The following is an 11,195-nucleotide window of genomic DNA, read 5'->3' as shown; positions in this document are numbered from 1 at the left end:
CCTACTTTATTTCAAGAATTGTGCTAAAAACCTTATAAATATTATCTCATCTGATCCCTCACAACAATCCTGGGAGGTAGCTGTTATTATGATCCTCATTTTACAGCTGGAGAAGCTGAGGCAGAGGTTAAATGACTTGCCCAGGGTCACACAGCTAGTTAGTATCTGGGGTCAGATTTGAACTCAGGCTTCCTGACTCCAGGTCTAGTGCTCTATCTACTGCACCATCTAATTGCTTCCCTATGGAACTATGGAATAGAAATTTATCTCAGACTGAACCTGGGCCCCAGATGATTTCTCCAGTGAAATTTTAGGGGAGGGATCAAGTTTATTGTCTTAAAATAGAGATTGGTGACAGGAAATCACCATACCCCCAATATTGTGGGCTAAAATAAAAGTTTCTAATATTTGTTCTATTCTTGTATCGAGTTAATTTAGACTATCCATGTTAACCAAGATGGGGATAGGAATAGGGACCAGATCTGTGATTTCACTGGTAAAGGGAAATCACAGACAAGTAAATTCTCTCTATAAATCTGCATCTTAGAGTCTTAGAAAGTTGCCTACAGACACTAAAGAACAATTAAGTGAGGAAAAAAAAAGAAAGATTAAGTGACTTGTCCAGGGTCACACAGCTGGTTTTTGTCAGAATGGAGATTTGTAATCAGGTCTTTGTGGATCTGAAGCCAGCTTTTTATCCATTATGTCACAGTGACAAATTGAGTGAAAAACAGTGACCAAGAAATGTCTTTGGTATAGAGATGACAGGTCTAAGATAGATTCCTCTTTCACAGTTGTTCTCTGGGGTTGCAGGGTAAAAACCAGAGCCATAACTAAAAAATTTAGCACCTGGTTCAAGCTTCACAAGACTCATAGGATCATAGATCTACAGATGGGAAGAGACCTTAGAGGTCCTCAATCACCCTTCCCTATATTTTCAAGATGAGGAAACAGACTCATAGAAATTAAGCAACTTAACCATGTTCACATAGGTTGTAAGTGGTGGAGCTGAGATCTTCTAACCTAAAATCTAGGATTCTTTGTCCTATACCTAGGACAAACAGCACAAAATCAAATTCTTAAGACAACTTCAGTTGAGGGGCAGGAAGAAAGACAGTATATAAGGCCCCATGGTGAGAGAAAGCCTAGGACACAGGACATCATAATACTGCTACTGGGCAGGCTACCATTTAAGCAGAGGGAGCAAGGCCAAGGGAAGGAGGAGCTCAGCTGGAGAAGAGGCATGACAACTGCTAACTTCTTAACTTAGCTAGTTATTCTCAGTAATTGGGCACTAAATTTAGTTGTCTTTACAATGCTAAAAGTATAAGTGCAAACATCATTCTTTAAATTTCAGCGCCCTGTGGCAAAGCCCTGATCTCCCTGCCCTAGTTATGATGTTACCCAGAACTGCCCTCTTGGAAGATCTGCCCTTTGCAAATGGTTAAAGAATCTGTACTGTTTTTCTTTTGTGTGTGTGTGTGTGTGTGTGTGTGTGTGTGTGTGTGTGAAGAAGAAGCAAAAGGAATCTGAATTCTTATATGTTCCCCTAGGAATCATTGAAATACATGCTATGGGAAATCTTAAGGGGCTCCAGTTCTGGGTAAAGTTACTACCCCCTCCCATGCCCAGAGCTGTGTACATACTTGAGTTTCTTGGCATTCTTCTCAGTGACAGGGATGTGGACAATGATAGGGAAGATCTCAGTCCTGTGCAGGGCTTGCACACAGTTCAGCCTGATGTCCAAGAGGCAGTGTATATTCTGTAGAAAATGTAGAAAATTAAGACTATTGGCATCAGGGGAAAAATGACTGGAACTTTCAGGACCATCATGGACTTCTTAAAGATTGAGATGGTATCTTTGTATTTCCAGTGCCTCACATAAGGTCTTGCCCACAGTAAACCTTTAATAAATATTTATTGGCTTTAATTGAACCAACCCTGTGAAGGGCAGATAACGGATCTTGACTCAGACTCCTTAGGAAAGGACACAACAGAAAGGAATTGGAGAAATATAATTCAACTCCAAAGGGAAAGATGCTATCACCTGCACAAAGCTATCACCTGTATGGATTTCATTTGGCCACTGATGCGGCCATTTGCAATGAGGAAATTAGTTGCCAAATAGCCAAGCTTTTCTAGGGAGTTAGGTTTCGAAGGGTCTTCAACTCAATCCTCTTGGTGTGTTACTGTGCGCAAAGACCTTCTGCACTCACTTATCCAGTGGCCTTTCTCTCCACTCTCCCTCTTGCCATATAGAACAGTTCTCCTTTACCTTATGCATCAAGGACTCTACTGCTTGGTAGGTTACATAATTGTGGTGGCTGGGCTCCTCCTTCTCATAGATTATGTGTCCTCTCTGTCTCCGTGCTTCATACTCTTCTTGACTCAGATACTCTGAGGAGGTAAAAAGGAATGGGAAAGAAAGGGCCATATAAATGTAGGAATTTTGTACAAAAGGGGCCTGTATTAATGGGACACATAAAAATGTAAGTAGGCCAAGGAATGCATGAGGGACCTTCCCAGATGGGACAATATCCAGTGTAGTTATAACCTAGGAGAGAGTATTATACACACAGCTTCAGGCAGAGCTTTAAGTAGTCTGGAGTGATGAGGTCTTTGCCTCAGAGATCCCACAACCCACTTCACATTTTGATCCTCCTCTGGACCACTCCTGGGTTGCTACTCCCAACTGCTCTGTTGTGTGTCTCTCCTTAGCCTTACCTACTGCCCAATCCCCACTCCAAATCTTGTGAGGGCATTGGGGGGAATTCCCTGAAGGAAAAGTCCACATTGCCTTGACTGAACCAGTTCTGCAGATGCAAAATTTCCTCTTTGTGACTGAGTTTATCCCTCAGGGAAGAGTCTGTTCACAGAAAGCTCCTCAGTTTGCAAAGATCTTTCTCTCCATATGCCACTTTCATAAATTGGGCTCTGCTCCAAGATAGGAAATAGCCTGAAGCTTGATACCACAGAGCTGTGAATGCTAAATTATCTATACAAGTGGAGGAGAGCAGAAGTACAAATAATCTCAAGTAACAAATAATGCAAAAATAATTTCCACTTGACTTTGAAATGAATTTTAGCCAGATGGGAGGAACGTGGAATAGTTGTAGAGGTACTGCCATCATTATGCTTTGTTTAAGATGAGTCTTCTCTTCATTCTATTGCTGTAGCCTGGAGAACTTTGTGGACCTGGCATCTAGTGTGTTAGCCACCCCTTCCAGCTTTGCTGCTAGGTGGCATTGTCGATAGAATGCCAGGCCTTGAATCAGGAAGACACATCTTCCTGAGCTCAAATCTAGCTGCATGACCCTGGGCAAGTCATTTGACTCTGTTTGCTTCAGTTTCCTCATCTGTAAAATGAGTTGGAGAAGGAAATGGGAAACCACTCCACTGTCTCTGCTGAGAAAACCCTGAATGGGATCAAAGAGTTGGACACCACTAAGATGACTGATCAATAACAACCTAGTTTCACATCATCTGCAAATTTGAAAAGCATCCATGCCTTTATCCAAGTCATTGAGAAAAATGTTAAACGGCACAGGGTCAAGAACAGATCTCCAAGGCACTCCAGTGGATACCTCCTGTCAAGTTGACATGGGACCATTAACAACTAATACATCATTCCTCCGATCTATTATTTTAACAATCCTGTCCAAAAAGGAAATAAGGGTAGTCTTCTCTATTCTTGACCCAAAATTAAATGGGCATTTTAGTATGACATGGCAAACCACTAGTGGTCCTTTGATATTCCCCCACTATTAACAGCAGGTTGGTGGGGTGGGGCATGATGAAGGTGTTGTGTTAGTTAAAAGAAGAGACAGCTTCCTGTTCCTTGCTTCAACTCTCCCATGTGGCAAGTAGAGCTCTGTGTCTGGTTCCCTTTTCAACATGCACTGAGTAATCCGCTGTTCCAGCCCAGCAGCCAATAAAGCTACTCTTTATCATTTAAAAGTACAAAGTTTTCAACTCTGAGGCATATATGGCCAGAAGCAGGCCCCAAAGCCCTCACATGTTTGAGCTAGAAAATAGAAGGGCAATTGTGGCCATGGTCCGTGGGATAGCACCAATTATACATGTAACTGGCTTCCATACTCCAAGTGACATCATGTAAACATGAGACTTCCAGTGAGGGGCTGGGTAAGGATTGGCCTTCTCTACCCCAGCAGCATGCTGACCTTGGTAATGTGGTAGCTTCTGCAGGCGTTTCAAGTAGCTGAACTTGCTCCTACTGTATCCCTGGCTACTTTTTTTCTCTTTTACCATTTGTTGATCCCTTCTCATGGCAATGACTACAGCATATACTGTTGTGTACAGATCTTGACATGTTTTTATCTTTTCTGCCAAATGTTGTGGGAGAATGCTATGGTTGATAACCAGATTTTTAAAAATTACTCTGTTTTGGTATGATCAGTCTATTAATTTGATTTGTATCATTACACTCAAAAAGGGCTTTTGAAATTCCAGTGTAAGTGCACTCCTCTCCTTTTCAAAATCATTCCAAACATCAATGTTATTTTTGCCATCTGTTTCGTTATTGGGTAATATTTCTAAGGTTTGTGTTAAATATAGAGTTTCAATGCCTTCAGGTTCTTTTGTTTTTTCTTCTTTAGATTAGTAATAACATTTCCTCCTATATTTTCACCTAGTTCTTTTAATTAATATATAAATCTTTAATTTTAATTTAATTTAATAAGAGTTATTATGATTTTGGGGGCAGCTAGGTGTCACAGTGGATAGAGTACCAGCCCTGGAGTCAGGAGGACCTGAATTCAAATCTGGTCTCAGATCTTGACATTTACTAGCTGTGTGACCCTGGGTAAGTCACTTAACCCCAATTGCCTCGCCAAAAAAAAAAAAAGAGTTATTATGGTTTTTGTACATCATCATAGTTTCCCCAACTATCTTTCTCCCTCTTCCTCCCATAGACCTATACTCCAAAGAGTATTTTTATAAGGACAAAAACAAGGGGGGAAAGGGGGAAAAGCAGCATAACTAATCAATACATCAAAAAAATGAAAGTATAAGTAAAATTTAACACTTGTGGACCTCCCACCTCTGCCAAGGGGCAAGGTAGGAGCGTTTTCCCACATCTCTTTCAAAATCTGTTCATTCTTTATAATTTTACAACAATCACTTCTGATTTGTGTATATACATAAGTACACGTGCATGTGTATGTGTGTATGTGTGTGTGGTTGTTCTTTCCATTTACATTGTCATATTGTGGGTATTGTTTTCTTCTGTTAACTTCCCTCTGCATCAGTTCATGTGGATCTTCCCATGCTTCTCAGCATTCATCACACTCTTTATTTTTTATACCACAGTAATATTCCATTACATTCATGTACTACTGTTTGTTTAGCTATTCCCCTGTCGATGGGCATTTCTTTGTTTCCAATTCTTTACTATCACAAAAAGTGCTGATATTTTGCTATATTTCTATGGGAACTTTCTTCTTATCAGTGGCCTCCTTGGGGTATGACTAGTATTGGACATTTTGACTCAAAGGGTACAGATATTTTAGTCACTTTATTTGCATCATTCCAAACTGAAGCTAAGGATATTTGTTAACAAAGAGAGAACATGATGTCCCATTTGCTTTTCATGTAATATTGACACATAACAAAAACATTCATACCTTCATGTTTCATGTGCCCTTGTGGTTTGTCCACTTTAGTGGTCAATAAAATCTGCATTGAAGCATTATTGATATTTCTGATTCATTTAAATGTATTTTGCCTTCTTGGGATACCAAAACATGGAGGGCTACTCACTTTGCTGTCCTCTGTGTCAAACTAATCACTACAAGGTGATTTTGAGGATGGTCGGCACACAATTATATGCTTTCCCCTCTATTTCTTAAATTCATAGGACCACTTGCATCCCAGTGGCTGGGGTGATAACCCAATCAGTAGTACTACCTGAGCCAATGGAGTAGCTGACATTCCAGGCTCCTGTCAAGCTTTCATTGCTACCAAAGTGGTCTTAGGGTACACAAAATCTTCATGGTACATCACCCTGGCTTCTTTTATACTTTCCCCCCACCAATTACTGGTCATGGGAAGGGCTAAACAAATCTCTTGTGCTGATTTCTATTTCTGGACTCTCTATCTACCACCAGCACTCAGCAACCTCTCCTTCTTTATCATCCAATTCAAATTCCAGTGTCTATCTGACGTTCTCCCACCTTTCTTAATGAGTCCAGTTCTTGGCTTGTAATCTCACTCCTCCTCTCCTGTCATGTCCTACCCTTATACTAGGGGACTTTAGCAAACATGCCAATGTTCTTTCAAACACCCTAACCCTTCCCCCACCCCCAGGTCCTCAGTCTGCTCATTTCACATGACTTACTTCTCCACTCCCACCTCACTTACACAAAAAGATGGTGATTTTGTCATCACTTACAAGTGTTCCACTTCCATGAACAAGAATTCTGAAATTCTTTTTACCTAATCACAGTCTCCTATCATTCCTTCTCTTCCTATTCCTTACTTCTCCCAAAAACTATTCTTTGTCCTCATTATGCCCTCCAATCTCTATGTCCCTCAGTACTTTCCCAGGCCATCACCCTTGCTCTGGCTATACTTCCTTCCTTCACAAATTCAATCCTTTAATGATCCAGTTCAACTCTATGCAATTCAAGCCTTTTGAATCCATTGTTCTCTTGTCCTATTGCTGCTCACATCTTACCAAATCCTAACCGTGAAGTATTCTTATCACCTGCCTTCTTCACCCATATTTGCATATTAATGAAGGGAATTGAGAAAAATAGTGCAGCTGTGGTGGTTGGGTCCACAACAAATTTGTTATCTAATCTCAAGTGGCCCTCATTGTGGTAAGGCAAATCATTTATTCCTCCTTAATTGATTCTCTGTCCTACTCACCCCATGGCAATTCCAAACCTCTTCTCTTCTTGAGTATCCCGTAGTACTCCCCTGCTCACTCAGTCAAGGGCCTTACCTCATACTTCACAGAGAAAATTAAGGCCATTTTCCATGAGATCTTTCTTCCCCCTCTCTCCTCATCATGCATCTCCTGCCATCATGCTCCACAATCTCCTTCTTTACTGCAATCCCTAAAGAAGATGTGAATTTTTTCCCAACCAAAGCCAATGCTACTACATATATTTCTGCTTCCACTGCCTCCCATCTTCTCCAGTATATTGCCCCTACTATGACCTCTCCCTCTGATCTTCAAGCTTTCCTTATCTACTGTTTCCTTTCTTGCTGTCTACAAACAATACCATTTCTTCCCCATCCTTAAAAAACCTTTATGGGATGCTACTAACCTCATTACTTTCCTTTATCTCTTCTTCCTTTCATATCTAAACTCCTTGAAAAAACTATCTACATTTAGAGTCACACATTCTATGATCTAGTCATACTGTCTTACTTCCTGTTTCTCACACTCAGTACTCCATCTATTATCATCTATGATTATCATCTGTTCCAATATACATCTCCTCCCCTATTCCTGGAATGCTCTTCCTCAACTTTGCCTCTTAGAATCTCTGGATTTCTTTGAGGCTCAGCTGAAGGGTAACCTCCGCAGGAGGCCTTTTCCATTCCCTCCAGATGCAAATAACTTGCTTTCTAAAATTATCATCTATCTATTTTGCATATATTGTGTATAAAACTATATGGGTGCATTGTGTCTCCCCTGTTGGAATGTAAGCTCTTTAAAAGCAGGGATGATTTCATTTTTGTCTTTGTATTCCTAGTGTCTAGCATATAGCAGGTGCTTAATAAAGGCTTGTTGACTAGTTAATTGATTGATTGATTAATTGGCAGGTATCTGTCTAATCCTATTCAGAAGTAGGACTTCCCCAATTAGACATGTATTCACTGGCCCCTTGTAACATGTATTTTCTTCACATTAGAGAGGCACTGAGGTAGCAACAGTGGCCTAAATCCCAGGAAATTATATTTGGCACTGCCCTGTCACCTAGCTAAGAAGGCAGATGCTAAGAAGGGGGACATACCTATTGGACATTTCTCAAAGTCCTTGAGAAGGTTCAGCTTCTCGCTCAGGATTCTCCCAACCACCGTAGGCACAAAGAGCACAGGTCGAGGCTTGATTGGTCTGTAGGGTTTTACCAGTGTGTAAGGCACTAGTGTAAAACAGCTCTCTGCCCAAAAACATACCAGAGATGAATCTGTGTAAGGAAAAAATAGTGGGTAAAACTGGTCCCCAAGACTCCATCATCCCTCCCCAAAGCTTTTCTCATCTTAATCCTGTTTTCCAGTTTCTTTAGTTAACTCTATTATTCTGTTTTTCATGGTCCTCTCTATGACACAGAGTTGGTCACAGGGGAATGGTGCCTCCATGATAAGATTTACTTTTGGTAATGATCCCTTGCTTACCCTAGAGCCACCCTCCCCGGGCCTCCCTCTGCCATTGATGAACCCTGGCCACACCTTCCAACTTGCTGGGCTCAGCCTGGCTCCCATCAAAGGAGGAACACAGTGGGTTGGCCTTGGTCTTGTCCATGCTGACTATGCGCACTAATTTCTGTTGTCCTCCAGATGACTGCAAAAGTGGTGAGTGGGAGAGAAAGAAAAGGAAGAGAGGGAGGTTAAAGTTCCAGAGAGTTGAGGGGTCCCAAAGTTTTGTCTCTAGAAAACCTACGAGGAGAGTAAAGGCCAACCTTCCACTGAATTAGTTTCCTGTGTTCCCCTCCCTCCCCATCCCACAGGTCACCTGAAAGTCTCCACACTATCACGGGGTGGGTATAAGGATAGGAGTACGAGGATCTACAGGAAAAGGGCTTCAAAGAGAGGTGGCAGGAGGGAAGCCTCACAGGTTGACTGCCTCCAATCCAATCCAACAAACATTTAAAAAGTGCCTTCTAGGTACAAAGCATTGTGTTAGGTGCTAGTGATGCAAAAATAGAATAAAAAAACAGTCCTTCCCCTCAAAGAGCTTATGTATAGATTTGGAAGGGTTGAGAGAGAAAAAACAAAAACAAATGAAATAAAAATAGAGTGGAAGAGTAGCTAGAGAATGGTGAACTGAGGGCAAACAAAACCAGGAAATGATAGCATTAAAGACTGTGTTATATGCAGATGCATTGAGTTGAGTCAGTGAATAATGTTTGTATATCTATGCAGGTAGTCACTGTCAGGACTCAGGAGACCAGCTCTGGAACCAGAAAATAACAGCTATGAAAAGATACAGAAGGGCAGAGTGTAGGAGCTTACATAAACCGTCATTTAGGATGGCAATTTTATCCTCTTCACATAAAGGCTATGCTACAGAAAGCTCCAAGCTCCACCCTAGGAACCCACTTAAAGGGAAAATATTGTGGGTCTGATTTTTGCCTCCACCACTCCAGTACCCCATTTCAGATTAGATCAGCAAATGGATCAGGAGCAGAATAACTGTAGGACAAGAGGAAAGGGCCCCAAGGGAAAGTTGGGCCTTGTGTCCCAAATCTGTACCTATAGATTTTTTTTGCCACCTGGGAACAGGGACAGCCAAAGTTAGCTTAAATGTTCTTGACCCTCTGGCTTTCCTCACCTTACGGGTGACTGTGCTCTGCTGAGTCATGTCCTGGATGAGGGTGATGAGTTGCTGCTGAGCCCTGCCACAAAAACGGAAGAGAGTGAGTTGGTGACTGGTCCATCAGGAACTCTGGTGTTGTTGTAACCACTCTCAATGGGGAGCTGTAAAAAGAACCTGTTGAGGGAAAAAGACTGGCACATAAGAGGATGGGGTATTATCCAGTCTACTCTAAAACATAGTGAGGTATAGCACACCCCTGTGTAGCAGGAGTTACATGTCATTTAGCATGCATGGGAGTGGGCTTATAAAGACCATAACATGGATAATGTGTAGGAGCTCCCCTGGCAACTTTCAGGGACATGTGTGGCTTAAAGAGCTTGGCGTTTGGAAATGATGAACAATTCCCTTATTGTTCACTGAGTAAGAAAAACCATTGACTCAGAGGACCTTTAATAAGGCACGATCCTGACCTCAGTCCCCTTCTCTCTTCCAACATGCTGAGTGGATCAGTACTACGCTATCCCTACCCCTGAGGAATAGCAACTACTCCTGTGTGGTGACTGATTTGGTAGGTGAGCTAAGTGAGCTTGAACCTGGTCTCTGGCTGCCTTTTCCGCTCTATCTTTTTATCTCCTTTTTCTTTCCTCAGCTGAATTAGGTGACTGACTAGTGATGTTGAGATGAACATTTCCAGCCTAGTGAGTTCAATAAGTTGGAGCTCCTGGGTCCCTCAGTCAGAGTTGTCAGGTAGCAAGTGAATATTCTGTAACTCTGGTGTTTTTTGGAGAAGATGATCACCAGCAGGAATATGAGCCCAATGCCTGGTCAGGATTTACATAAAACAGAGACCTGGATAGAATTGTTTGGACCGCACAAAGCTGAGGTGAAATTTAAAATAACTATTTAGCAATGCTGCAGACTACTTCATGTCTTGATAGTTTTCCTCAGGGTTGTAAAGAGCTAGACACAACAAGACAAAAGAACCTGACTCTCTTCAGAGGGCAGGATCTATCCAAGGGCTGAGGTGCTCATCCTCTTCCTCTTCACTTCTTATATCTGGCTCTATACGACCCCACTTTGGAGCCCCAGGAAATATTACTTAAAGCTTAAGTTCACCTCTTGTCTTGGGCTTCCCCAAAATGGGGAGTAGAAAGGTATTCAGTGTTCAGTATGTATCAAGTATAGTACAGCTATTTATTTCCTCTACACAAAAGAAATGCTTAATACACACAAGACATACAAGCCTGCATCAACATAAAAAAATTAAACAGGCAGTAGCAGTCCAACAACTACTGCTGTACTCTCTAGGGAGGTTACTTAAAATTATCAGGATGTGAAACAATTTGTGGGATTGCTAAATCATCACTTCAGATTTCATAGGGGCTTTTCACCATCCAAATAATTCCCTACAGGTTTGTGTTTTCTAGCAAACCAGACCAAGTACAGGGCCCATCCTCTTGCTAGTGGTCATGTTTTCCAAAAAGTACTGGAGTGCAGAACACTTACCTGCTGCCACACAGCCCTGACTGAAGGACTCAGGAGCTCCAATTTCTTGAACTCACTAGGCTATCTCCAACACTGGGAATGTCCATCTTGGAATCACTGTCTGGTTACTTATTTCAGTTTGGGAAAGAAACATAAAGCAAAAAAAGACAGCTAAAAGTCTAGGTTCAAGATTATTTAAATG

At 41.6% G+C, this 11,195-nt stretch overlaps 1 protein-coding gene across 1 annotated transcript in view; it reads right to left on the bottom strand.

Annotated features, from left to right (window-relative positions):
• The window catches only part of CARD14 (caspase recruitment domain family member 14), a 52,115-nt gene that overhangs the window by 6,185 nt on the left and 34,735 nt on the right, over positions 1-11,195 (bottom strand). The window contains exons 15-19 of the mRNA XM_021000782.2: positions 9,524-9,587; positions 8,422-8,533; positions 7,986-8,159; positions 2,276-2,397; positions 1,647-1,762 (exon numbers count right to left, since the gene is read on the bottom strand). Of these exons, the coding sequence (XP_020856441.1) occupies positions 1,647-1,762; positions 2,276-2,397; positions 7,986-8,159; positions 8,422-8,533; positions 9,524-9,587 (588 nt within the window). The remainder of the gene's footprint in view (positions 1-1,646; positions 1,763-2,275; positions 2,398-7,985; positions 8,160-8,421; positions 8,534-9,523; positions 9,588-11,195) is intronic.

Source organism: Phascolarctos cinereus, unplaced genomic scaffold, assembly GCF_003287225.1.
Source record: "Phascolarctos cinereus isolate Bilbo 61053 unplaced genomic scaffold, phaCin_HiC Scaffold_5;HRSCAF=322, whole genome shotgun sequence".
Taxonomy (NCBI): domain Eukaryota; kingdom Metazoa; phylum Chordata; class Mammalia; order Diprotodontia; family Phascolarctidae; genus Phascolarctos; species Phascolarctos cinereus.
The sequence above is the reverse complement of the archived record's forward strand: the minus strand, read 5'-3'. Positions and strand labels throughout refer to the sequence as shown.